Source organism: Eptatretus burgeri, chromosome 7 (genome assembly GCF_056783735.1).
Source record: "Eptatretus burgeri isolate ZD-2024b chromosome 7, Ebu_testis_v1, whole genome shotgun sequence".
Classification (NCBI taxonomy): Eukaryota; Metazoa; Chordata; class Myxini; order Myxiniformes; family Myxinidae; genus Eptatretus; species Eptatretus burgeri.
Window position 1 is genome coordinate 93,663,594 of NC_140967.1, and position 27,878 is coordinate 93,691,471.

The 27,878-nt window shown below is 49.7% G+C and overlaps 3 protein-coding genes across 6 annotated transcripts in view; 2 read left to right on the forward strand and 1 right to left on the reverse strand.

Annotated features, from left to right (window-relative positions):
- Positions 1-5,806, reverse strand: part of LOC147023818 (TATA-box-binding protein-like) — a 77,484-nt gene extending 71,678 nt beyond the window's left edge. The window contains exon 1 of one of the 2 annotated variants that reach the window (XM_085889645.1): positions 5,415-5,806. Coding sequence is in view for 1 of the 2 variants with exons in the window: in XM_085889646.1 (XP_085745772.1) it covers positions 5,415-5,468 (54 nt within the window). In the remaining variant the exon portion in view is untranslated. The remainder of the gene's footprint in view (positions 1-5,414) is intronic. The other variant, XM_085889646.1, reaches the window with a different exon arrangement.
- A 1,263-nt stretch (positions 5,807-7,069) lies between these two features.
- On the forward strand, positions 7,070-27,835 carry SPTSSA (serine palmitoyltransferase small subunit A). 3 transcript variants are annotated; one of them, XM_085889650.1, is made up of 3 exons: positions 7,070-7,299; positions 22,625-22,742; positions 27,181-27,835. In XM_085889650.1, exons 1-2 carry the CDS (start codon positions 7,197-7,199, stop codon positions 22,723-22,725), a joined length of 204 nt encoding a protein of 67 aa, XP_085745776.1. In that variant the 5' UTR covers positions 7,070-7,196; the 3' UTR covers positions 22,726-22,742; positions 27,181-27,835. The 3 variants fall into 3 exon arrangements, with proteins under 3 accessions (XP_085745776.1, XP_085745775.1, XP_085745774.1); XM_085889649.1 differs by lacking the exon at positions 27,181-27,835 and adding an exon at positions 26,045-26,670 and having other exon boundaries at positions 7,072-7,299; XM_085889648.1 differs by lacking the exon at positions 27,181-27,835 and having other exon boundaries at positions 7,075-7,299; positions 22,625-26,670.
- Positions 7,307-10,427, forward strand: LOC147023820 (uncharacterized). The gene is made up of 2 exons (XM_085889647.1): positions 7,307-9,046; positions 9,081-10,427. Exons 1-2 carry the CDS (start codon positions 8,979-8,981, stop codon positions 9,958-9,960), a joined length of 948 nt encoding a protein of 315 aa, XP_085745773.1. The 5' UTR covers positions 7,307-8,978; the 3' UTR covers positions 9,961-10,427.
- Positions 27,836-27,878: the final 43 nt, after the last annotated feature.

The following is a 27,878-nucleotide window of genomic DNA, read 5'->3' on the forward strand; positions in this document are numbered from 1 at the left end:
CCCTCACCTTTCTCATGATCATTGAGGCTCTACAAGGTGAGATCTTGCATGGAGCCCCAGACCGAGGGAGATGGACTGTTATCTTGAACTTCTTCCATTTTCTAATAATTGCACCAACAGTTGTTGCCTTCTCACCAAGCTGCTTGCCGATTGTCCTTGCCGACCAAGCTTGCTTGCCTTGTGCAAGTCGACAATTTTGTCCGTGATGTCCTTCGACAGCTCTCTGGTCTTGCCCATTGTGGAGAGGTTGGAGTCTGATTGATTGAGTGTGGACAGCTGTCTTTTATGCAGATAACGAGTTCAAACAGGTGCAGTTAATTCAGGTAATGAGTGGAGAATGGGAGGGCATCTTTAAGACAAAACTAACAGGTCTGTGAAAGCCGGAATTCTTACTGGTTGGTCGGTGATCAAATACTTATTTCATGCAATTAAATGCAAATTAATTATTTAAAATCATACAATGTGATTTTCAGGATTTTTGTTTTGGATTCCGTCTTTCATAGTTGAAGTGTACCTATGATAAAAATTACAGACCTCGACGTGCTTTGTCAGTGGGAAAACCTGCAAAATCGGCAGTGTATCAAATACTTGTTCTCCCCACTGTATATACTCGGTCGTATACACACCAGGGGGTTTCCTCAGCCTGCCATCCTTCCGAGATCGGCGAAATGAGTACTAGTGTACTGAGTCCGGTGTATGCCCCGGTTAGAATAGGTGTACCGTATCCCTGTGTGTGGTAAGAGGCGACCAGGGTTGCGTCAGGAAGGGCATGTCAGGAAGGGCATCCGGCGTAAAAACCTATGCCAAATCATTATGCTGACAACAAAACGAATTTCCATACCGGATCGGTCGAGGCCTGGGTTACTAACGACCGCCACGGGTACCGTGTGTCAGCAGGGTACCGGTGGAAATTGTGCTACTGCTGGGCGAATTAGGAGAAGGAGACGGGGAAGGCGAGTCCGGAGGCAGTGGGAGAGGGGGAAGGGTAGAATTGTGGAGGTGAGAGTTGGAACTCTGAATGTTGGGACTATGACTGGTAAAGGGCGAGAGTTGGCTGATATGATGGAGAGAAGAAAGGTGTACTTACTGTGTGTACAAGAGCCCAAGTGGATGGGGTGTAAGGCTCGGAGCATTGGAGATGGTTTCAAACTGTTCTACCATGGTGTGGATGGGAGGAGAAATGGTGTCGGGGTAATCCTGAAGGAAGATTATGTCAAGAGGGTATTGGAGGTGAGGAGAGTGTCGAACGGAGTGATGAGTGTGAAGGTGGAAATTGAAGGGGTGATGATGAATGTCATCAGTGCATATGCCCCACATATGGGGTGTGAGATGGAATATAAAGAAGATTTCTGGAGTGAGTTAGATGAAATGGTGGAGAGTGTATCCAATGATGAAAGAGTGGTGATTGGAGCAGATTTCAATGGACATGTTGGGGAAGGGAATAAAGAGGATGAGGAGGTGATGGGGAGGTACGGTCTCAACAAGAGAAATGTGGAAGGGCAAATGGTGGTAGAGTTTGCAAAAAGAATGGAAATGGCAGTGGTAAATACATATTTCAAGAAGAAGGAGGAACACAGGGTGACATACAAGAGTGGAGGAAAGTGCACACAGGTGGATTACATCTTAAGTAGGAGATGCAACCTGAAAGAGATTAGTGACTGTAAGGTGGTAGCAGGGGACAGTGTAGCTTGACAGGATCGATTGGTGGTCTGTTGGATGACTTTGGAGGTGAGGTTGGAGAAGAGGGTGAGGGCTGAACCAAGGACCAGATGGTGGAAGCTGAAGCAGGAAGATTGTTGCGTGGAATTTCGGGAGGAGGCGAGACAGGTGTTGGATGGTGGTAAAGATGGGTGGGATGATTGGGAAACAACAGCTGAAGTGGTGAGGGAGATAGCTAGGAAGGTACTTGGTGTGACATCTGGACAGAGGAAGAAAGATAAGGAGACTTGGTGGTGGAATCAGGTGGTCGAATACAGGAAAGTATAAGGAAGAAGGGGTTGGCGAAAAAGAAGTGGGATAGTCAGAGAGATGAAGAAAGTCGGCAGGAGGACAAGGAGTGGCGGCGAAAGGCAAAGAGAGAGGTGGCAAAGGCGAAGGAAAAGGCATATGGCGAGCTGTATGAGAAGTTGGATCCAAAAGAAGGGGAAAAGAATTACCGATTGGCAAGACAGAGGGACCGAGCTGGGAAGGATGTGCTGCAGGTGAGGGTGATAAAGAACGCAAATGGGAATGTGCTGACGAGCGAGGAGAGTGTGTTGAGAAGGTGGATGGAGTACTTTGAGGAGCTGATGAATGAAGAAAATGAGAGAGAGAGAAGGTTGGAAGAGGTGGAGATAGTGAATCTGGAAGTGGGGTGGATCAGTAAGGATGAAGTGAGGACTGCTATGAAGAGGATGAAAAGTGGAAAGGCGGTTGGCCCAGATGATATACCAGTGGAGGCATGGAAGTGCTTCGGAGAGATGGCAGTGGGGTTGTTAACCAGATTGTTTAATAAAATCTTAGAAAGTGAGAGGATGCCGGAGGAGTGGAGATTAAGTGTACTGGTTCCGATTTTCAAGAACAAGGGTGATGTGCAGAGCTGTGGAAATTACAGAGGGATTAAGTTGTTAACCCACACCATGAAGTTGTGGGAAATTGTAGTGGAAGCTAGGTTGAGAGGAGAGGTTACGATTAGTGAGCAGCAATATGGGTTTATGCCAGGAAGGAGCACCACTGATGCGATGTTTGCTTTGAGAATGTTGATGGAGAAGTATAGGGAAGGCCAGAAGGAGTTACATTGTGTGTTTGTGGATTTAGAGAAAGCTTATGATAGGGTGCCAAGAGAGGAGTTGTGGCATTGTATGAGGAAGTTGCAAGTGGTGGAGAAGTGAGGATCGTGCAGGATATGTATGAGGACAGTGTGACAGCGGTGAGGTGTGCGGTTGGAATGACGGACCGGTTTAAGGTAAAAGTGGGATTGCACCAATGATCGACTCTCAGCCCTTTCCTGTTTGCAATGGTGATGGACAGGTTGACGGACGAGATCAGACTGGAGTCTCCATGGACTATGATGTTCATGGATGACATCATGATCTGTATGGAGAGTCAGGAGCAGGCTGAGGCAAGCCTCGAGAGGTGGAGGTATGCACTGGAGAGAAGGGGAATGATAGTCAGTATGAGTAAGACGGAGTACATGTGCGTAAATGAGAGGGAGGGTGGTGGTATGGTGCGGTTGCAAGGAGTTGAGGTGGGGAAGGTGGATGGGTTTAAATACTTGGGATCAACTGTCCAAAGTAACGGAGAGTGTGGGAGAGAAGTGAAAAAGAGAGTGCAGGCAGGATGGAGTGGGTGGAGAAGAGTTGTAGGAGTGATTTGTGACAGAAGGGTAGCTGCAAGAGTGAAGGGGAAAGTATACAAGACGGTAGTGAGACCAGCTATGTTGTATGGTTTGGAGGTGGTGGCACTAACAAAAAGACAGGAAGCGGAGCTGGAGGTGGCAGAGTTAAAGATGCTGCGATTCTCGTTGGGAGTGACGAGGATGGTCAGGATAAGGAATGAGTATATTGGAGGTAGCGCGCAGGTAGGACGGTTTGGAGACAAAGTGAGAGATGCGAGATTGAGATCGCTTGGACATGTGCACAGGAGGGAAGCAGCGTATATCGGGAGAAGGATGCTGAGGATGGAGCCGCCAGGTAGGAGGAGAAGAGGAAGGCCAAAGAGGAGGTTCATGGATGTGGTGAGGGCAGACATGCGGGTGGTTGGAGTGTCAATGGAAGATGTGGAGGATAGAGCAAAATGGAGATGGTTGATCCGCTGTGGTGACCCCTAACGGGAGAAGCCGAAAGAAGAATAAGAAGATATATATATATATATATATATATATATATATATATATATATATATATATATATATATATATATATATATATATATATATATATATATATATATATATATATATATAATACTGCCCCAAAGAGATCAACAACACCTCAGCCCAAAGGGGTCGGCAGCACCTCGGCCCAAAGGGGTCGGCAGCACCTCGGCCCAAAGGGGTCGGCAGCACCTCGGCCCAAAGGGGTCGGCAGCACCTCGGCCCAAAGGGGTCGGCAGCACCTCGGCCCAAAGGGGTCGGCAGCACCTCGGCCCAAAGGGGTCGGCAGCACCTCGGCCCAAAGGGGTCGGCAGCACCTCGTCCCAAAGGGGTCGGCAGCACCTTGGGTCAAAGGGGTCGGCAGAACCTCGCCCCAAAGGGGTCGGCAGCACCTCGGCCCAAAGGGGTCGGCAGCACCTCGGCCCAAAGGGGTCGGCAGCACCTCGTCCCAAAGGGGTCGGCAGCACCTTGGGTCAAAGGGGTCGGCAGAACCTCGCCCCAAAGGGGTCGGCAGCACCTCGGCCCAAAGGGGTCGGCAGCACCTCGGCCCAAAGGGGTCGGCAGCACCTCGGCCCAAAGGGGTCGGCAGCACCTCGGCCCAAAGGGGTCGGCAGCACCTCGGCCCAAAGGGGTCGGCAGCACCTCGGCCCAAAGGGGTCGGCAGCACCTCGGCCCAAAGGGGTCGGCAGCACCTCGGCCCAAAGGGGTCGGCAGCACCTCGGCCCAAAGGGGTCGGCAGCACCTCGGCCCAAAGGGGTCGGCAGCACCTCGGCCCAAAGGGGTCGGCAGCACCTCGGCCCAAAGGGGTCGGCAGCACCTCGGCCCAAAGGGGTCGGCAGCACCTCGGCCCAAAGGGGTCGGCAGCACCTCGGCCCAAAGGGGTCGGCAGCACCTCGGCCCAAAGGGGTCGGCAGCACCTCGGCCCAAAGGGGTCGGCAGCACCTCGGCCCAAAGGGGTCGGCAGCACGTCGCCCCAAAGGGGTCGGCAGCACCTCGTCCCAAAGGGGTCGGCAGCACGTCGCCCCAAAGGGGTCGGCAGCACCTTGTCCCAAAGGGGTCGGCAGCACCTTGGGTCAAAGGGGTCGGCAGCACCTCTCCCCAAAGGGGTCGGCAGCACCTTGGGTCAAAGGGGTCGGCAGCACCTTGGGTCAAAGGGGTCGGCAGCACCTTGGGTCAAAGGGGTCGGCAGCACCTTGGGTCAAAGGGGTCGGCAGCACCTTGGGTCAAAGGGGTCGGCAGCACCTCGGGTCAAAAGGGTCGGCAGAACCTTGCCCCAAAGGGGTTGGCAGCACCTTGGGTCAAATTAGTGAACAGCAGCTGTGGCCAAGGAACCTTTTATCCAGGTCAGGCTCGCATTCTTCACTTTGGGAATTGTCCACACTCCATTGTGAGGATTCCTAAATCGGGGATCTTCTCCAGGTCAAACGAATGTCATCAAAGCAAATGATGAATGTCAGTGTTAAAGTAAAAATGGCGGGAATCTGAAAAGCCATGTGCCAGATTCGGACTCGAGAGAGTGACAAGTTCGAATAGATACAGGAAACGCTGAGGGAGACCTCACCTGCTGGTTCGTCAGTCCAGGAGAGAATCCCGGGAGACCACTGGAGGATTCCATGGTCAATCCCGGCTTCGCGCTCTCCACCACCAACCAGAACTCGTCTCCTTGTTTCCTTCTCTATGAATTGCTCCGCACACTTTATCCTTCCCTTTCGATGCGTCTCCGCTGCTCCTCAATGTGTCGAGGCGACCTGTGACTGGATCACCTTCTCATTTACTGCTTCCTCACTCCATACTGCCCCAAAGCATTGTGGGTCGTCAAACTGCCCCGTCAGTTTCAGCAACCCGCCCTTCCTCACAAAAGTAAACTTTCGTCTCTTTTGCTACCGCTGGATGTACAAATCACCTTTTCTCGCAAATCCTTAACATTTACCACAATTAACCTTCAGTGCGAACTATAAAAATGGCGATTGTGAATATTTTGGTTTCCGTTTGCTTTATTCCACAAATGTTGCAAAATGTCTCGAGCTATCGTTCAGTTTTACGAAATTAACAAAATCTAACTTATTTAATTCATCAAAATGATACGTAAGGTCATTGTATTCATTAAGGTGTCTCGCATGATAATATTTGCTCGGATGGTTCCCTTTAGTTCCTTTTTGCTGCACTCATGATAAACCGTTTTTTTTTTTTTATTTGTTGATATTAGAAACTTACATTATTACCGACTATGTAATATTCACTGACGATATGTAACAGACGAAATGTGTTTTTATTGTAAACTCACTTATGTGAAAAAAATAACATACCAACGAATCAAAACATATACATATTGATATTGGGAATAATCATGCGCAATAATTCTGCAAACTTTGTTTTTTTTGCACGGACAACAACCCGTTCGTAACCATCGCGCAGACTTAATGGACGTAATTGACCTCCTTCTGCGTCGAAGTTCCTCGCAAGGGGACTCAAGTTATTATTAAAACGATTGTTACTGCCATTAACTATACCGTCATGGCTACCATTAACCAAGCGAAACATGGTGCTGCCCTAAAGTGGAATCCATCACAGGATAAACATAAATACTCGTGCTGTTACCTCTCAGACTTTGTTTACACGTCATCGAACTATGTATCCATCCATTAGGACCATACTCTGTGCAGAGCGTTGGTGCCGCCGAAGCAGTCTCCTTGGCTATTGGGAACAATCCTGGACGGGTCGCCACTCCGACACAGTATACCAGCATGCTGGCATTCATTTTGCCGACCTCGGAAGGAAGACAGGCAGAGTCAACCCCACCTGGTGTTAATTCAACAGCTGAGCGGGATTTGAACTCAGGACCCTAGGATCCCAAGCCCACTACCTTAACCATTAAGCCAACACCAGGCATAACTATGAATAGTTATTTACTATTTGATGTTGAGTGATATACTGAAGCACATCCGGTACTTTATCTTTTTTAATCAAGTGTTACGTCCACCATTTGATCCTTTGTAAAGTCTGAAATATGTTTGACTGAAAATGAAATAAAAGCAATTAAAAAAAAGAATGAAATGTAATTAATAAAATGCAATTAATATATTTTCGGCTTCATTGGGGAGCTGTTGCGGTCACGTGCGCGCTCTCTGCGATCATGCCACGCCCACTCATGCGTCACGTGCGCTCTCTCTGAGACCATGCCACGCCCACTCATGCGTCACGTGCGCTCTCTCTGCGACCATGCCACGCCCACTCATTACGTCACGTTCCGGTGCGCTGCCCTGCTGTCGTGTCACCGGCGGTTCCTTCGTGTTCCATTTCCACAGGTCGAGCAGACAAGTTCCACACATCTACGGAGGGAAAGATGGTGCTCCGACGGACGCAGGAGATCATCTGCCATTACTACTTGCAGTACCTGCTGCTCACGGCCCTCTACATGCTGGAACCGTGGGAACGCATGGCTTTTAGTATCCTATCCCTTTCACTCTTTTCCTGTGTTTTGTTTTCCCATCGCAATGCTGATGCGGTTGTTGAGGTGAATTCAGCAGGTTGGAAGTCACAGTTGACGGCCTTGTTCATGACGTAATTGTTATCGATATATTAATGACCATTGACGTCTCGATAAACAATCGCTTTGTGCATTGTCGACCTGTTGCCATGACACAAGTTTCACGTTGAATTGGTTTCGTTTTCGTGCAGTTTTGACAATGGCAATCCAGTAATATGCTTGTTCGTGTCATCAATGGGGTGAAGCGTCACTTGTTTTGGGGGGGGGGGGGTGGTGCGCCTTGTAATGTCCGCCAATTAGGGTGAAGTGTTTTGTCTTGTCCGCCAATTAGGGTGAAGTGTTTTGTCTTGTCCGCCAATGAGGGTGAAGTGTTTTGTCTTGTCCGCCAATTAGGGTGAAGCGTTAACCTGTATTGTCCGGCAATGGGGTGAAGCGTTAACTTGTAATGTCCGCCAATTAGGGTGAAGTGTTTTGTCTTGTCTGCCAATTAGGCTGAAGCGTGTTGTCTTGTCCGCCAATGGGGTGAAATGTTAACGTGTATTGTCCGGCAATGGGGTGAAGCGTTAACTTGTATTGTCCGCCATTGGGGTGAAGTGTTTTGTCTTGTCCGCCAATTAGGGTGAAGCGTTAACGTGTATTGTCCGCCATTGGGGTGAAGCGTTAACGTTTATTGTCCGGCAATGGGGTGAAGCGTTAACTTGTATTGTCCGCCAATGGGGTGAAGCGTTTTGTCTTGTCCACCAATGGGGTGAAGCGTTTGCGTTTATTGTCCGGCAATGGGGTGAAGCGTTAACTTTTATTGTCCGGCAATGGGGTGAAGCGTTTTGTCTTGTCCACCAATGGGGTGAAGCGTTAACTTGTATTGTCCGCCAATGGGGTGAAGCGTTTTGTCTTGTCCACCAATGGGGTGAAGCGTTAATGTGTATTGTCCGCCAATGGGGTGAAGCGTTAACGTGTATTGTCCGCCAATGGGGTGAAGCGTTAACGTGTATTGTCCGGCAATGGGGTGAAGCGTTAACTTGTATTGTCCGCCAATGGGGTGAAGTGTTTTGTCTTGTCCGCCAATTAGGGTGAAGCGTTAACGTGTATTGTCCGCCATTGGGGTGAAGCGTTAACGTTTATTGTCCGGCAATGGGGTGAAGCGTTAACTTGTATTGTCCGCCAATGGGGTGAAGCGTTTTGTCTTGTCCACCAATGGGGTGAAGCGTTTGCGTTTATTGTCCGGCAATGGGGTGAAGCGTTTGCGTTTATTGTCCGGCAATGGGGTGAAGCGTTAACTTTTATTGTCCGGCAATGGGGTGAAGCGTTTTGTCTTGTCCACCAATGGGGTGAAGCATTAACTTGTATTGTCCGCCAATGGGGTGAAGCGTTTTGTCTTGTCCACCAATGGGGTGAAGCGTTAATGTGTATTGTCCGCCAATGGGGTGAAGCATTAACGTGTATTGTCCGCCAATGGGGTGAAGCGTTAACGTGTATTGTCCGGCAATGGGGTGAAGCGTTAACTTGTATTGTCCGCCAATGGGGTGAAGCGTTAACTTGTAATGCCCGCCAATGGGATGAAGCGTTAACGTGTATTGTCCGCCAATGGGGTGAAGCGTTATCATGTAATATCCCCAATGGGGTGAAGCGTTAACTTGAATGTCTGCCATTGGGGGTGAAGCGTTGTCAGCCGGTGGGGTGCGGCGTTGCCCGTTTTTTGTCGGCCGGTGGGGCGCGACGTTGCCCATTTTTTGTCGGCAGGTGGGGCATGGCATTGCTCATTTTATTGTTTTTTGTCAGCCAGTGGGGAGCGGCGTTGCCCGTTTTTTGTCGGCCGGTGGCGAGCGGTGTTGCCCATTTTATTGTCGGCCGGTGGGGCGCGGCGTTACCCATTTTATTGTCGGCCGGTGGGGCGTGGCGTTGCCCATTTTATTGTGGGGCGTGGCGTTGCCCGTTTTATTGTCAGCCGGTGGGGGCGTGGCGTTACCCATTTTATTGTTGGCCGTTGGGCGTGGTGTTGCCCATTTTATTGTCAGCCGGTGGGGCGTGGCGTTGCCCATTTTATTGTGGGGCGTGGCGTTGCCCGTTTTATTGTCAGCCGGTGGGGCGTGGCGTTACCCATTTTATTGTCGGCCGGTGGGGCGTGGCGTTACCCATTTTCTTGTCGGCCGGTGGGGCGTGGCGTTGCCCATTTTATTGTGGGGCGTGGCATTGCCCGTTTTATTGTCAGCCGGTGGGGCGTGGCGTTACCCATTTTATTGTCGGCCGGTGGGGCGTGGCATTACCCATTTTCTTGTCGGCCGGTGGGGCGTGGCGTTGCCCATTTTATTGTGGGGCGTGGCATTGCCCGTTTTATTGTCAGCCGGTGGGGCGTGGCGTTACCCATTTTATTGTCGGCCGGTGGGGCGTGGCGTTACCCATTTTCTTGTCGGCCGGTGGGGCGTGGCATTGCCCGTTTTATTGTCAGCTGGTGGGGAGCGGCGTTGCCCATTTTGTTGTCGGCCGGTTGGGCGTGGCGTTGCCCGTTTTATTGTCTGCAGGTGGGGCGCGGCATTGCCTGTTTTTTGTTGGCCGGTGGGGCGCGGCGTTGCTTGTTGTATTGTTTTTAGTCGGCCAGTGGGACATAGCGTTGCCCGTTTGATTGTTTTCTGTCAGCCGGTGGGGTGCGGCGTTGGCCCTTTTATTGTTGGCCGGTGGGGTGCGGCGTTGCCCGTTTTATTGTCGGCCGGTGGGGAGGGTGTTGCCCGTTTTTTGTCGACCTGTGGGGAGTGGCGTTACCCATTTTATTGTTTTTTGTCGGCCAGTGGGACATGGCGTTGCCCGTTTTATTGTCGGCCGGTGGGGTGTGGCGTTTTATTGTTGGCGGGTGGGGCACGGCGTTGCCCGTTTTATTGTTTTTTGTCAGCCAGTGGGGCACGGCGTTGCCCGTTTTTGTCAGCCTGTGGGGCGTGGCGTTGCCCATTTTATTGTCGGCCAGTGGGGCACGGCGTTGCCCATTTTATTGTCGGCCTGTGGGGCGCGGCGTTGCCCGTTTTATTGTCGGCCAGTGGGGCGCGGCGTTGCCCGTTTTATTGTCGGCCAGTGGGGCGCGGCGTTGTCCGTTTTATTTTCGGCCAGTGGGGCGCGGCGTTGCCCGTTTTATTGTCGGCCGGTGGGGCGCGGCGTTTCCCGTTTTATTGTCGGCCTGTGGGGAGCGGCGTTGCCCATTTTATTGTCGGCCTGTGGGAAGCGGCGTTGCCCGTTTTATTATCGGCCTGTGGGGCGTGGCGTTGCCCGTTTTATTGTTGGCCTGTGGGGAGCGGCGTTGCCATTTTTATTGTCGGCCGGTGGGGCGCGGCGTTGCCCGTTTTATTGTCGGCCGGTGGGGCGCGGCGTTGCCCGTTTTATTGCCGGCCTGTGGGGAGCAGCGTTGCCCATTTTATTGTCGGCCGGTGGGGAGCGGCGTTGCCCGTTTTTTGTCTGCCTGTGGGGAGCGGCGTTGCCCGTTTTATTGTTTTTTGTCAGCCAGTGGGACATGGCGTTGCCCGTTTTATTGTTGGCCTGTGGGGAGCAGCGTTGCCCGTTTTTTGTTGGCCGGTGGGGCGCGGCGTTGCTCGTTTTATTGTTTTTAGTCGGCCAGTGGGACATGCCATTGCCCGTTTTATTGTTTTGTGTTGGCCGTTTTATTGTTGGCCGGTGGGGCGCGGCGTTGCGCGTTTTATTGTCGGCCGTTGGGGAGCGGCGTTTCCCGTTTTTTGTCTGCCCGTAGGGAGCGGCGTTGCCCGTTTTATTGTCGGCCGGTGGGGTGCGGCGTTGCTCGTTTTATTGTTTTTCGTCGGCAAGTGGGACATGGCGTTGCCTGTTTTATTGTTTTTTGTCAGCCGGTGGGGTGCGGCATTGGCCGTTTTATTGTTGGCCGGTGGGATGCGGCGTTGCCCTTTTTGTTGTTGGCCTGTGGGGAGCGGCGTTGCCCGATTTTTGTCGGCCTGTGGGGAGCAGCGTTGCTCGTTTTATTGTTTTTCGTCGGCAAGTGGGACATGGCGTTGCCTGTTTTATTGTTTTTTGTCAGCCGGTGGGGTGCGGCATTGGCCGTTTTATTGTTGGCCGGTGGGATGCGGCGTTGCCCTTTTTGTTGTTGGCCTGTGGGGAGCGGCGTTGCCCGATTTTTGTCGGCCTGTGGGGAGCAGCGTTGTCTGTTTTTTGTCGGCCTGTGGGGTGCGGCGTTACCCATTTTATTGTTTTTTGTCGGCCGTTGGGGCATGGCGTTGCCCGTTTTTTGTCGGCCGGTGCGGCACGGCGTTACCCGTTTTATTTTATCAGCTGGTGGGGAGCGGCGTTGCCCGTTTATTGTCTGCCGGTGGGGCGCGGCGTTGCCCACTTTATTGTTATCTTGCCAAAACAAAGTTTTGCAAGATATGTTAGTCAGCTTGTATGTTTTTTTTTTGTTTGTTTGTTTGTTTGTTTGTTTGTTTGTTTGTCTGCAATCACGTGTCAAAAATTCTGCAGAGCACAGTTATCATTGGAAATTTTTGTAACTTCACATATCAGAGGCCTATAGAGGTCCCATTCAGCGAATAAAAATTTGAAGGTCAAAGGTCAAGCTCACTTTGTCGCAAATCAGGGGAGTCGACGAAACCCTTATTTTTTTGAGTAATTTTGATCTGATAGTCTTCAAACTTCATGGGAATATAGTTCATGGTCTGGCGCTCAGCTGATTAATTTTTGGTGGCGATTGGCCTTGACCTTCATGGTTAGCGCCTCAGGTCAAACATATTTGATCCCATGGTCAAATTTTCAAGTTTTAGGAACCATATCGTGTTTACCTCAAATTTAAAACCTCGATGAGTGCTTTCTAGATATGTCAAGCTTGAGACATTATGACGTCATTTGGTGACGTTATGAGGCAAAAGCATATTTTTCATGGTTACTTTGTAGAACGATTCTCATCGGAATCTCTCGTAGGCAGATATTCCTCAAGGAGTCGCTCCTGGTGGATAGCAGCTCTGTTCACCTCAGTGTGACCTTAAAGAAGTCACACGTAGTCACCTTTTGGCAAGATACGGGTCACCCTGCGGGTGACATTGGTTTATTTTATTGTCAGCCGGTTGGGAGCAGCGTTGCCCGTTTTTTGTCAGCCGGTGGGGTGCGGCGTTGCTAGTTTAATTGTTGGCGGGTGGGGCTCGGCGTTGCGTGTTTTATTGTTTTTTGTCAGCCAGTGGGGTGCGGCGTTGCCCGTTTTTGTCAGCCTGTGGGGAGCGGCGTTGCCAGTTTTTTGTCGACCTGTGGGTAGCGGCGTTTCCCGTTTTATTGTCGGCCTGTGGGGAGCGGCATTGCCCGTTTTATTGTCGGCCTGTGGGGAGCGGCGTTGCCCGTTTTATTGTCGGCCTGTGGGGAGCGGCGTTGCCCGTTTTATTGTCGGCCTGTGGGGAGCGGCGTTGCTCGTTTTATTGTCGGCCTGTGGGCAGCGGCGTTGCCCATTGTATTGTTTTTAGTCATCCAGTGGGACATGGCGTTGCCCGTTTTATTGTTTTTTGTTGGCTCTTTTAATTTTGGCCGGTGGGGCGCGGCGTTGCCCGTGTTATTCTCAGCCTGTGGGGAGCGGCGTTGCTCCTTTTATTGTCGGCCTGTGGGGAGCGGCACTGCCCGTTTTATTTTTTTGTCGGCCAGTGGGACATGGCCACTCCCACTCACTCAGATGCAGTCATCTTTGCGGAGACTTTAGACACCCTCTTGGGGGCCCTCGAGGTGCTGAATGAGGAGTCGGAGCCGTTGGGATTACGGGTTTCTTGGGTCAAAACTAAGATCCAGGCTTTCGGTGACATCTTGGATGCTGCTGTCCTGTCTGTGTCTGTTTGTAGTGAGGATGTTGAGGTCGTGGAGAGATTCACTTACCTTGGCAGTGATATTCATGTCTCTGCTGGCTGTGAGTCAGAGGTCAATAGACGTCTGGGTCGGGCCTGGGGAGTCATGGATTCACTGGATCATGGGGTGTGGCGCTGCCGGTACCTGTGCGGGAGGACGAAAGTCCGAGTCTTCAGGTCCTTGGTACTTCCAGTCTTGCTCTATGGGTGCGAGACTTGGACTCTGACCAAGGATCTGAGACGGAGACTTAATTCCTTTGGTACCAGGTCTCTTCGGAGAATCCTTGGCTATCGCTGGTCGGATTTTGTGTCCAACGAGCGGTTGCTGAGAGAGACTCGGATGAGATTTGTTACCTGCATAGTCCGTGAGCGTCAGTTGCGGCTATATGGACATGTGGCTCGTTTTCCTGACTCTGATCCTGCTCACCAGATTCTCTCAGCGAGGGAGTCTCATGAGTGGAGGAGGCCAGTGGGTCGACCACGTGCCTCATGGTTGCAACAGGTTGACCATCATCTCAAGGAGATGGGGATGGGCCTGGCATCTGCCTGGGGGATGGCCAGACAGAGGCCCCTGGAGTACCGGCGGAAAGTGGACACAGTGACGTGCTGTTCTGGCACATGCTCCCATACCTGACCTGACCTGGACATGGCGTTGCCCCTTTTATTGTTGGCAGGTGGGGCGCGGCGTTGCGTGTTTTATTGCTTTTTGTCAGCCGGTGGGGCGCGGTGTTGCCCGTTTTTTGTCGGCCTGTGAGGAGCGGCGTTGTCCGTTTTATTGTTGGCCTGTGGGGAACGCCGCTGTCCATTTTATTGTCAGCCGGTGGGGCTCGGCATTGCCCGTTTTATTGTCTGCCTGTGGGGCGTGGCGTTGCCCGTTTTATTGCCGGCCTGTGGGGAGCGGCGTTGCCCATTTTATTGTTGGCCGGTGGGGCACGGCGTTGCCCATTTTATTGTCGGCCGGTGGGGCGTGGAGTTGCCTGTTTTATTGTCGGCCTGTGCGGAGCGGCGTTTCCCGTTATATTGTCGGCCTGTGGGGAGCAGCGTTGCCCTTTTTTGTCGGTCTGTGGGGAGCGGCGTTGCCCGTTTTTTGTCGGCCTGTGGGGAGCGGCGTTGCCCGTTTTTTGTTGGCCTGTGGGAAGCGGCGTTGCCCGTTTTAATGTCGGCGTGTTGGGAGCGTCATTTCCCGTTTTTTGTCGGCCTGTGGGGAGCAGCATTGCCCATTTTTTGTTGGCCTGGTAGGGCGCGGCGTTGCTCGTTTTATTGTTTTTTCTCGGCCAGTGGGACATGGCGTTGCCCGTTTTATTGTTTTGTTGGCCGGTGGGGAGCATCGTTGCCCGTTTTAGTGGGGAGCGGCGTTGCCCGTTTTTTGTCGGCCTGTGGGGAGCGGCGTTGCCCGTTTTTTGTCGGCCTGTGGGAAGTGGCGTTGCCCGTTTTAATGTCGGCGTGTTGGGAGTGTCATTGCCCGTTTTTTGTCGGCCTGTGGGGAGCAGCATTGCCCATTTTTTTGTTGGCCGGTAGGGCGCTGCGTTACCCATTTTATTGTTTTTTGTCGGCCGTTGGGGCATGGCGTTGCCCGTTTTTTGTCGGCCGGTGCAGCACGGCGTTACCCGTTTTATTTTATCAGCTGGTGGGGAGCGGCGTTGCCCGTTTATTGTCTGCCGGTGGGGCGCGGCGTTGCCCACTTTATTGTTATCTTGCCAAAACAAAGTTTTGCAAGATATGTTAGTCAGCTTGTATGTTTTTTTGTTTGTTTGTTTGTTTGTTTGTTTGTTTGTCTGCAATCACGTGTCAAAAATTCTGCCGAGCACAGTTATCATTGGGAATTTTTGTAACTTCACATATCAGAGGCCTATAGAGGTCCCATTCAGCGAATAAAAATTTGAAGGTCAAAGGTCAAGCTCACTTTGTCGCAAATCAGGGGAGTCGACGAAACCCTTATTTTTTTGAGTAATTTTGATCTGATAGTCTTCAAACTTCATGGGAATATAGTTCATGGTCTGTCGCTCAGCTGATTAATTTTTGGTGGCGATTGGCCTTGACCTTCATGGTTAGCGCCTCAGGTCAAACATATTTGATCCCATGGTCAAATTTTCAAGTTTTAGGAACCATATCGTGTTTACCTCAAATTTAAAACCTCGATGAGTGCTTTCTAGATATGTCAAGCTTGAGACATTATGACGTCATTTGGTGACGTTATGAGGCAAAAGCATATTTTTCATGGTTACTTTGTAGAACGATTCTCATCGGAATCTCTCGTAGGCAGATATTCCTCAAGGAGTCGCTCCTGGTGGATAGCAGCTCTGTTCACCTCAGTGTGACCTTAAAGAAGTCACACGTAGTCACCTTTTGGTAAGATACGGGTCACCCTGCGGGTGAGATTGGTTTATTTTATTGTCAGCCGGTTGGGAGCAGCGTTGCCCGTTTTTTGTCAGCCGGTGGGGTGCGGCGTTGCTAGTTTAATTGTTGGCGGGTGGGGCTCGGCGTTGCGTGTTTTATTGTTTTTTGTCAGCCAGTGGGGTGCGGTGTTGCCCGTTTTTGTCAGCCTGTGGGGAGCGGCGTTGCCAGTTTTTTGTCGACCTGTGGGTAGCGGCGTTTCCCGTTTTATTGTCGGCCTGTGGGGAGCGGCATTGCCCGTTTTATTGTCGGCCTGTGGGGAGCGGCGTTGCCCGTTTTATTGTCGGCCTGTGGGGAGCGGCGTTGCCCGTTTTATTGTCGGCCTGTGGGGAGCGGCGTTGCTCGTTTTATTGTCGGCCTGTGGGCAGCGGCGTTGCCCATTGTATTGTTTTTAGTCATCCAGTGGGACATGGCGTTGCCCGTTTTATTGTTTTTTGTTGGCTCTTTTAATTTTGGCCGGTGGGGCGCGGCGTTGCCCGTGTTATTCTCAGCCTGTGGGGAGCGGCGTTGCTCCTTTTATTGTCGGCCTGTGGGGAGCGGCACTGCCCGTTTTATTTTTTTGTCGGCCAGTGGGACATGGCCACTCCCACTCACTCAGATGCAGTCATCTTTGCGGAGACTTTAGACACCCTCTTGGGGGCCCTCGAGGTGCTGAATGAGGAGTCGGAGCCGTTGGGATTACGGGTTTCTTGGGTCAAAACTAAGATCCAGGCTTTCGGTGACATCTTGGATGCTGCTGTCCTGTCTGTGTCTGTTTGTGGTGAGGATGTTGAGGTCGTGGAGAGATTCACTTACCTTGGCAGTGATATTCATGTCTCTGCTGGCTGTGAGTCAGAGGTCAATAGACGTCTGGGTCGGGCCTGGGGAGTCATGGATTCACTGGATCATGGGGTGTGGCGCTGCCGGTACCTGTGCGGGAGGACGAAAGTCCGAGTCTTCAGGTCCTTGGTACTTCCAGTCTTGCTCTATGGGTGCGAGACTTGGACTCTGACCAAGGATCTGAGACGGAGACTTAATTCCTTTGGTACCAGGTCTCTTCGGAGAATCCTTGGCTATCGCTGGTCGGATTTTGTGTCCAACGAGCGGTTGCTGAGAGAGACTCGGATGAGATTTGTTACCTGCATAGTCCGTGAGCGTCAGTTGCGGCTATATGGACATGTGGCTCGTTTTCCTGACTCTGATCCTGCTCACCAGATTCTCTCAGCGAGGGAGTCTCATGAGTGGAGGAGGCCAGTGGGTCGACCACGTGCCTCATGGTTGCAACAGGTTGACCATCATCTCAAGGAGATGGGGATGGGCCTGGCATCTGCCTGGGGGATGGCCAGACAGAGGCCCCTGGAGTACCGGCGGAAAGTGGACGCAGTGACGTGCTGTTCTGGCACATGCTCCCATACCTGACCTGACCTGGACATGGGGTTGCCCCTTTTATTGTTGGCAGGTGGGGCGCGGCGTTGCGTGTTTTATTGCTTTTTGTCAGCCGGTGGGGCGCGGTGTTGCCCGTTTTTTGTCGGCCTGTGAGGAGCGGCGTTGTCCGTTTTATTGTTGGCCTGTGGGGAACGCCGCTGTCCATTTTATTGTCGGCCGGTGGGGCTCGGCATTGCCCGTTTTATTGTCTGCCTGTGGGGGCGTGGCGTTGCCCGTTTTATTGCCGGCCTGTGGGGAGCGGCGTTGCCCATTTTATTGTTGGCCGGTGGGGCACGGCGTTGCCCATTTTATTGTCGGCCGGTGGGGCGTGGAGTTGCCTGTTTTATTGTCGGCCTGTGCGGAGCGGCGTTTCCCGTTTTATTGTCGGCCTGTGGGGAGCAGCGTTGCCCTTTTTTGTCGGTCTGTGGGGAGCGGCGTTGCCCGTTTTTTGTTGGCCTGTGGGAAGCGGCGTTGCCCGTTTTAATGTCGGCGTGTTGGGAGCGTCATTGCCCGTTTTTTGTCGGCCTGTGGGGAGCAGCATTGCCCATTTTTTTGTTGGCCGGTAGGGCGCGGCGTTGCTCGTTTTATTGTTTTTTCTCGGCCAGTGGGACATGGCGTTGCCCGTTTTATTGTTTTTTGTTGGCCGGTGGGGAGCATCGTTGCCCGTTTTAGTGTCGACCGGTGGGGAGCGGCGTTGCCCGTTTTTTGTCGGCCTGTGGGGAGCGGCGTTGCCCGTTTTTTGTCGGCCTGTGGGAAGTGGCGTTGCCCGTTTTCATGTCGGCGTGTTGGGAGTGTCATTGCCCGTTTTTTGTCGGCCTGTGGGGAGCAGCATTGCCCATTTTTTTGTTGGCCGGTAGGGCGCTGCGTTACCCATTTTATTGTTTTTTGTCGGCCGTTGGGGCATGGCGTTGCCCGTTTTTTGTCGGCCGGTGCGGCACGGCGTTACCCGTTTTATTTTATCAGCTGGTGGGGAGCGGCGTTGCCCGTTTATTGTCTGCCGGTGGGGCGCGGCGTTGCCCACTTTATTGTTATCTTGCCAAAACAAAGTTTTGCAAGATATGTTAGTCAGCTTGTATGTTTTTTTTTTGTTTGTTTGTTTGTTTGTTTGTTTGTTTGTTTGTTTGTCTGCAATCACGTGTCAAAAATTCTGCGGAGCACAGTTATCATTGGGAATTTTTGTAACTTCACATATCAGAGGCCTATAGAGGTCCCATTCAGCGAATAAAAATTTGAAGGTCAAAGGTCAAGCTCACTTTGTCGCAAATCAGGGGAGTCGACGAAACCCTTATTTTTTTGAGTAATTTTGATCTGATAGTCTTCAAACTTCATGGGAATATAGTTCATGGTCTGGCGCTCAGCTGATTAATTTTTGGTGGCGATTGGCCTTGACCTTCATGGTTAGCCCCTCAGGTCAAACATATTTGATCCCATGGTCAAATTTTCAAGTTTTAGGAACCATATCGTGTTTACCTCAAATTTAAAACCTCGATGAGTGCTTTCTAGATATGTCAAGCTTGAGACATTATGACGTCATTTGGTGACGTTATGAGGCAAAAGCATATTTTTCATGGTTACTTTGTAGAACGATTCTCATCGGAATCTCTCGTAGGCAGATATTCCTCAAGGAGTCGCTCCTGGTGGATAGCAGCTCTGTTCACCTCAGTGTGACCTTAAAGAAGTCACACGTAGTCACCTTTTGGCAAGATACGGGTCACCCTGCGGGTGACATTGGTTTATTTTATTGTCAGCCGGTTGGGAGCAGCGTTGCCCGTTTTTTGTCAGCCGGTGGGGTGCGGCGTTGCTAGTTTAATTGTTGGCGGGTGGGGCTCGGCGTTGCGTGTTTTATTGTTTTTTGTCAGCCAGTGGGGTGCGGCGTTGCCCGTTTTTGTCAGCCTGTGGGGAGCGGCGTTGCCAGTTTTTTGTCGACCTGTGGGTAGCGGCGTTTCCCGTTTTATTGTCGGCCTGTGGGGAGCGGCATTGCCCGTTTTATTGTCGGCCTGTGGGGAGCGGCGTTGCCCGTTTTATTGTCGGCCTGTGGGGAGCGGCGTTGCCCGTTTTATTGTCGGCCTGTGGGGAGCGGCGTTGCTCGTTTTATTGTCGGCCTGTGGGCAGCGGCGTTGCCCATTGTATTGTTTTTAGTCATCCAGTGGGACATGGCGTTGCCCGTTTTATTGTTTTTTGTTGGCTCTTTTAATTTTGGCCGGTGGGGCGCGGCGTTGCCCGTTTTATTCTCAGCCTGTGGGGAGCGGCGTTGCCCGTTTTATTGTTGGCCTGTGGGGAGCGGCACTGCCCGTTTTATTTTTTTGTCGGCCAGTGGGACATGGCCACTCCCACTCACTCAGATGCAGTCATCTTTGCGGAGACTTTAGACATCCTCTTGGGGGCCCTCGAGGTGCTGAATGAGGAGTCGGAGCCGTTGGGATTACGGGTTTCTTGGGTCAAAACTAAGATCCAGGCTTTCGGTGACATCTTGGATGCTGCTGTCCTGTCTGTGTCTGTTTGTGGTGAGGATGTTGAGGTCGTGGAGAGATTCACTTACCTTGGCAGTGATATTCATGTCTCTGCTGGCTGTGAGTCAGAGGTCAATAGACGTCTGGGTCGGGCCTGGGGAGTCATGGATTCACTGGATCATGGGGTGTGGCGCTGCCGGTACCTGTGCGGGAGGACGAAAGTCCGAGTCTTCAGGTCCTTGGTACTTCCAGTCTTGCTCTATGGGTGCGAGACTTGGACTCTGACCAAGGATCTGAGACGGAGACTTAATTCCTTTGGTACCAGGTCTCTTCGGAGAATCCTTGGCTATCGCTGGTCGGATTTTGTGTCCAACGAGCGGTTGCTGAGAGAGACTCGGATGAGATTTGTTACCTGCATAGTCCGTGAGCGTCAGTTGCGGCTATATGGACATGTGGCTCGTTTTCCTGACTCTGATCCTGCTCACCAGATTCTCTCAGCGAGGGAGTCTCATGAGTGGAGGAGGCCAGTGGGTCGACCACGTGCCTCATGGTTGCAACAGGTTGACCATCATCTCAAGGAGATGGGGATGGGCCTGGCATCTGCCTGGGGGATGGCCAGACAGAGGCCCCTGGAGTACCGGCGGAAAGTGGACGCAGTGACGTGCTGTTCTGGCACATGCTCCCATACCTGACCTGACCTGGACATGGGGTTGCCCCTTTTATTGTTGGCAGGTGGGGCGCGGCGTTGCGTGTTTTATTGCTTTTTGTCAGCCGGTGGGGCGCGGTGTTGCCCGTTTTTTGTCGGCCTGTGAGGAGCGGCGTTGTCCGTTTTATTGTTGGCCTGTGGGGAACGCCGCTGTCCATTTTATTGTCGGCCGGTGGGGCTCGGCATTGCCCGTTTTATTGTCTGCCTGTGGGGCGTGGCATTGCCCATTTTATTGCCGGCCTGTGGGGAGCGGCGTTGCCCATTTTATTGTTGGCCGGTGGGGCACGGCGTTGCCCATTTTATTGTCGGCCGGTGGGGCGTGGAGTTGCCTGTTTTATTGTCGGCCTGTGCGGAGCGGCGTTTCCCGTTTTATTGTCGGCCTGTGGGGAGCAGCGTTGCCCTTTTTTGTCGGTCTGTGGGGAGCGGCGTTGCCCGTTTTTTGTCGGCCTGTGGGGAGCGGCGTTGCCCGTTTTTTGTCGGCCTGTGGGAAGTGGCGTTGCCCGTTTTAATGTCGGCGTGTTGGGAGCGTCATTGCCCGTTTTTTGTCGGCCTGTGGGGAGCAGCATTGCCCATTTTTTTGTTGGCCGGTAGGGCGCGGCGTTGCTCGTTTTATTGTTTTTTCTCGGCCAGTGGGACATGGCGTTGCCCGTTTTATTGTTTTTTGTTGGCCGGTGGGGAGCATCGTTGCCCGTTTTAGTGTCGACCGGTGGGGAGCGGCGTTGCCCGTTTTTTGTCTGCCTGGGTGGAGCGGCGTTGCCCGTTTTATTGTTTTTTTGTCAGCCAGTGGGACATGGCATTGCCCGTTTTATTGTTGGCCGGTGGGGAGCGGCGTTGCCCGTTTAATTGTCGGCCTGTGAGGACCGGCGTTGCCTGTTTTATTGTTTTTAGTCGGCCAGTGGGACATGGCATTGCCTGTTTTACTGTTTTTTGTCAGTTGTTGGGGTGCAGCATTGGCCGTTTTATTGTTGGCCGGTGGGTGCGGCGTTGCCCGTTTTATTGTCAGCCGGTGGGGAGCGGCGTTGCGTGTTTTTTCGGCCTGTGGGGAGTGGCGTTGCCCGATTTTTGTCGGCCTGTGGGGAGCGGCGTTGCCCATTTTTTGTCGGCCAGTGGGAAGCGGCGTTGCCCGTTTTTTGTCGGCTGGTGGGGCATGGCGTTGTCCGTTTTTTGTCGGCTGGTGGGGCACGGCGTTACCCATTTTATTTTCTCAGCTGGTGGGGAGCGGCGTTGCCCGTTTTTTGTCGGCCGGTGGGGCGCGGCGTTGCCCATTTGTTGTCTGCCGGTGGGGCGCGGCGTTGCCCACTTTATTGTTTTATTGTCAGCCGGTGGGGAGCGGCGTTGCCCGTTTTTTGTCGTCCGGTGGGGCGTAGCGTTGCCTGTATTTGTCGGCTGGTGGGGCGTGGCGTTACCCGTTTTATTTTATTTCGTCGGCCGGTGGGGCGCGGCGTTGCCCGTTTTATTTTGTTGGCCTGTGGGGCGCGGCATTGCCCGTTTTATTGTTTTTTTGTGGGCCGGTGGGGCGCGGCGTTGCCCGTTTTATTTTATTTTGTCAGCCGGTGGGGCATGGCGTTGCCCCTTTCTTGTTTTATTTATTTATTTATTTATTTTTGTTGTTGTTGGCCAATCAAGTGAAACATCCACTGCAGAAGCAATCCACAGTTGCTTGTTCACAAATTACTTATCTTATTACCTTCACCAAAGGAGAGGGTATTGCATTTGCTCTGTTTGTTTGTCTGTGCAGAATTTTCGTGGTTTTTCTCCACAACCACTTGTTGGATTGAGAAAATATTTTCACCATGGTAGTGACTACTATAGAATGTTTTAATGATAATTGTGATGTGATAGGTCACTTGGTGTGACAGCCATGTTGGAAAACGGAAAACTTTGCACCTCTGTATCTCTGAAACTGTGCCAAGGAAAAAACTGAAACTTGCCAAATAGCAAATACTCCTCATGCGGAATGAGTTTGATTGTTTTTTTTTAATGACATCATAATTGCATATGTACTGTAGAACGCCGCATCCGATCAGTATCAAAAATTTTGAAGGTCATCTTGGGATAAAATGGTCTACAGGAAAAAAAAATTCATTATGTCATCGGTCAAGTGATTCGACAGCCATATTGTTAAAAAGAAATTTCTCTGAAGTGGCTGAACAAATCAAGGTGAAACTTTACATGTATGATCGCCTGTCCATGAGGAACAAAAGGTTCACACATGATATAGGTCACATGCTTGGCAGCCTATTTGATTTACCCTAAAACCTATAAAAAATACCACTCAAAAGAAGTCCTGGTGAGGGTCTGCAATCTCTTCTTTTTTTTTTTTTTTTTTGTATACCTTGGTCGAGGCTCGTATGAGAGCAATCTCTGATTGCTCTCTTTCTTGTTGCAGTGTTGTTTGGTTTCCACAGGTATTTTTAACTGTGCTAAAGCATGTGTACTAACCCATTTGTGAGATGTTTAAGATTTATGCTCAATTTCCACGTTAAATGATCTCCTTAACAGCAACCACAGCGACTGTCCTCGTGGCGGTGCTTGCTATGGGCGTTTACACAGCGTACGTGTTTCTACCATTGCACATCTCCGCTGCCTTGAACTACCTTCAATTGATTTGACACATCCATTTGTGACGGTGATCTTCACATCCACACATGGCTCAGATGACAGCCTGACTTCACCTGTTGACTCACTGGGTGGTGTGGTTACGTGGATTTGTACTAAGGAATATATTTTGATTTTGGTGTAAATAATTTGAGTAACATTGTTTTTTTTGTAAAGACGAATACCATATTGCTCTGCACTTCAGTGTTGGGGAAAATTCAACATGTGATTGATATTCTCTATCCTTTTTTTTGTTTGTTTTGTTAAAACAACACTGGTGCAAAATTATGATTGATTGGTGTAACTAAAGTAACAGGTATTGTGAAGACTGCAATGGCATGAAACTTTGGGATTGACGAGGGAAAAATTGGAAAGCTAATCCCGTGTTGAAGAGTGGTTCTCGTCCGAACTGTCGCTTTGGCTCCTTTCATCCTTTGGTTGTGAAACTTAATGGTGGTTAAGAATTTACTGTGATGAGATGACTTTTCTACATGTTGACATTACCCATTTAGTTGGATTCCAACACCTTTACCCCTTGTTTGAAATGCCTGAGTACAGTACTGTAGAAGTGGAAATTTCCATGCTGAGCGCCATGAAAACGTGTTTGCGAGTTTTTTATTTCATGGACCAGGCACAAAGACACAGGGCTCGGCGATGTTAATCATGTGAAAGCCCAGTGAACGTTTACAAAGGGAGAAAACAACTTGCAGTGGAACCAGAACTGAAAAGAAACGGGCATCAACATGTATTTTATTATAAATTAAAGTATGAACTTGGTGTACATCATACGGAATTACTACTACTACTACTACTACTACTACTACTACTGTATGGAACCAATGAAATATGGATTGAAAGTACAGTAAAGCACTTCAAATCAATACTCGATGGAATGCAGAGATTAGTAAATTCATGGTTTCCGGGTACAGTACTTTTGATATTTTTATTCATTCCAATCTCCGGTCTCAGAATTGCTGTCACCACAAGCTGGTAAGAGACTTTCACCCATCCCATCTTTCAACGTTTCCTCGTTTGCAGCACAGAAAGCCTGGTGTTGGCTTAACGGTTAAGGTGTTTGGCGTAAGATCTTAGGGTCTTGAGTCATGCCATTGTCAACAACACCAGGTGTGTTGACTCAGCCTGTCATCCTTCTGATGTTGGCAAGATGAGTGCCAGCTTACTGGAAACATGGAACTCTGCATAAGTGGCACACCCACTCTCCCAGCAATGATGCAACCAGCAACCATAGGCTGCATACGAAATAATATAAAAAAGGGGCACGAATGGATGGTGCATCGAGCCCTGCTTTAACCAAGATCGCAGGTTTCTGGAAACATTGAAGTTCGTCCGCTTTTGAAATCGGCTTCAAATTCTGTGCTTACATATTTTACAATGAATTGTGGATACCGAAGTTCTGTAGTTGCGAAGCGCATAGACCTATGCTTCACGTGCTGGCCAAGTGTTTTGCTTGCGACTTGCTACGGCACCACTAATTATGGCTACGGCACAAGCATTTTTGTTTTTGTGCGATCTGGTACTGTAATTTCTTTGAAAAAGGCAAATGTATCCACACGTTGTTAAATTCACACTTCGCTATTGTAGCGCGAACGTTAATGTCATGTGAAAATTTCTACTTTTACAATATAACGTCTTCCTCTTGTGTTTCACAGTATATTGCAGAGTTGGGGCATTTACCTATTTAGCTGTCAAGACGAGGTTCTATTCCCAGGTCGATTATAAACACTCAGATTGGTGGTTGGTGGAAGTTAAAGATCCTCAAAAGTAGTACAGTGGTCGTGTCTCACTCCTATGGTGCACACAACATTCCCGTTAAATTTGATGATCATACCCAGAATTGGTAACCTCATGAGATTGATCAAACACCGTATGTGGAGGAGAGCAGGCAAATTAGGGGTCTGATGTGCACGACAGCTATCACAACGTGGGTGACGTTTTAGAGGTCAAATTGGAATCTGGCACTGAGCATAGTTGAGATCGAACAGAAACAAAGCAGGTATTTTAAAGTAATCAAAATACATTCTAACATAATGGATTATACATATTGCAGTAAATCTTGCAATCAAACAGGATAAAGTCCATTGTGGTTTGCAAACCGTCTCACCCAAGAATGAAGAGGAAACAAGTTCTTATGCATTGAACATTTCCATTTTGGCTTGACCCTCTCCTCACCCTTAATCCAAGTTTTATAACTCATCTTTACCTCCTTTTGTTTTTTTTTCTGGTGTCTGTGGAAAGTCTCCTCCTCTGTTATTCCATCTCAACCAACCCCCCATCCCCCTTTTTCCAATATTTAAAGGTTTATGTCAACTCAGGAAAACAATCTTTTCTTGCTCTCTTGTTCACTCCTCGTCTCTCTATCCCTTTTAATCTTGTTTCTCTGTTCCACAATTACTAAAGCTTTCTATCATGCAAGGTGATTGACTGAGGCAACGTGCGGGTGAGTCGAGAAAAACTTGTACCTTACTTTGTTTCCTGCTGTTTAAATTTCCTCTTAATGATTCTAAAATACGTTTTGTTTTTGTCCAACATGAAAATGCACTCTTGCTTAATTTGAACTTGAACTTGTACAAATGAAAGAACCAGTCGTTTTATTTATCATCTACATATATTTGTCATTTTTTTAATAGAAAACCACACCACAAGCATTGAGCCATTTGCACAGTGAGGAAGCATAATGAAACTCTCTTCAATTAATTGAGAGTGGCAGTTACAAGATTTAGCTTTTCATCCATGTTCTTGACTAATTTGGGACATTGCTATCAACTTCCTTTCACCTGTGGCAGCATGGCACGTCCTTGCTATGACTAGATTGGATGACGATGGTATTCAACTGCAATGTCCTTGTTCCACCTCTCCCCTATCAGACCTATGAAGTTCATTAAAAGGTTTTGACATCTTTCAGCCTACAGTTTCGGGAGTTCTTCATTTGAGTTCTCGTCTGTTTTCAGACCAAGATTATTCGAATGCCAGCATCATACAGTCTTTCACTTCAATTCACTTTAATTGGTAGAATATGAGCCAATCAAGTTTAAGATGTGTTTGTAGTAAAATAAAAAGGATGTACATTGAATAAGGTACACGTTACACAAGTATGTCGGTCAGAGGAATGATAATTTCCACTTTGCATGAAATGCACCTTGCTTTGATTTTAATTTTATCAAATATGGAATATTTTTAAAGCATGGCATCATCCAACATTGAGGTCTGACTTCATGGTCTTATCGTCAAACTTTATTTGATAACATGGAATTGACCTCTGTTTGCATAATTGAACATGATACCATCGGTTACTTTTTTGTTTTTTCAATACAGTACAAAATGTTGATCAAAATTGCCAGGAAACACAGAGTGGAAAAATTGCTGATGAAGGTCACTGACTCAAACATAAGATATTTTTTTTTGAGTTGGGCGTTGTCCTTTTTTGGCCGGAGGGAGGAGGGAGGAGTCCATTTGTTTGTGCTTTGCATTTTCCAATGCAGCTCCTGCAACTTTGAAGATTATGGATTCTCCCAACGACAAACATTTTTGAAATGTGATACTTAAACGATTCAACTGATGTGCCTGCTGAAAATTGCTTGCAAAATGGGTCTGCCTTTTGAAGGCCTTGTCCTAAATACCTGAACGTCACTTTAACTCGGTGGAATGTACTCAAATGTGTTTTCATAGATGGTGTCCAGTGCAGTGTGCAGCACAGTATAAACAAATGTGATTGACTTGCTGAATCCCCACCACCCCCAATTCCTCTTTTACTGAAATGAAATATATTTATCACTTTTGCACACAATATCACCCTCCATTGTGGAAAATAAAATGACATGGCAATCAAACTATTTTCACAAACAATTGTCCGACGTCTACCTGTTCTTACAGAAATATCTTGCATTCCATGAGTAGAAATGTATATTCGTGCTTTATCAAAAATAAATGTTTACATTTTGGTCTGTTTGTTTATATCAAAAGCCTCATAATGTGTATGGTACCAGAAACAAAAGATGAATTTGAGGTGTTTAAAAAAAAATGCAAATCAAACCCCCTAGCTTGACGAGGCTGCAGGGCACAGACCGAGTCCCATCACCTGTTAGCACCAAGTGCCGTCTGCCACATGAACACATTGTCTCTGCCCTGCTGATCACCAATTCGGACATTTGCAGTAGGGAACTAGAAGGGCACTCAGTAGAACGCATACCTCCGCCACGTCATGCCTGATCCACGAGAACATATCGGGCCCAATACATTTTTGAAATATGCTATACAGTACTGTATCGTTTTTGGCCATATTGTTGTGAATCTGGAAAGCATGAGCACACAACATACAGGTCCTATAGATCAGTTATATTGGTAAGTATGTGTTTTATAGATAGTTTCCTTTCCCTTGTCTAATGGGTAAATAAATGTTCATGCGCTGAGTTACTTTTGATAGGATTTCCTTTTATTTGTGACACCACCAGCAATGACAGCAACGGATTACTACGGCTCTGCAGAGAACAACAACAACCCTCTGCTCCCGGATTCTCTGCGCACTGAGTGGGGGAGGGGTCGAGCCGTGCCGGAGCGCATAAAAAGGGAGTCAGTCAATCGGTATGGGCTGGTCTGGAGCCTGGGCTGCTGGTCTTGGTCGTCGTCATAGTCCTCTTCTTCCTCCTCCTCACGATCAAGAGCTCGAGAGACGCCAGTCCCCGACAAGGACCGCAAGGGTTGGGCGCCGTGCCTCTGTCGGCGAATGGGCGAGCTTGAGGGACACCATCCCCCCACAATAACCGCAAGGGTTGCTCGCCGGTGTCTGGGTTCGGCTCACCTCTCGCTGGTGCCCGGGTCGACGCAAAGACCACGCGAGGTGGACAGGTCCGAGATAGACCCTGGTCTTCAGCTCGTCCTATCCCTCCGAGCGGAAGGTCTCAATAAAGGCTGTAGCCACCACTTCTTTGGGTGTGTTCGTATGTGTGTTCATGGTGCCCGTCAGCTAAGTAGTGAATTGTATAAGTGCTTTTTGCCTGTACATACTGTACATGCATTTATTAATATTCGGTTTAACTCTGCCCTTATGTGCTCCCCTCACCCCCCCCTCCCCATTGTAAATAAACATCCCCATTTCTGAAATGTTTCAGTTCGTTCGTGTCTTTTCCTTCATTGGCTTCGTATGCTGCGT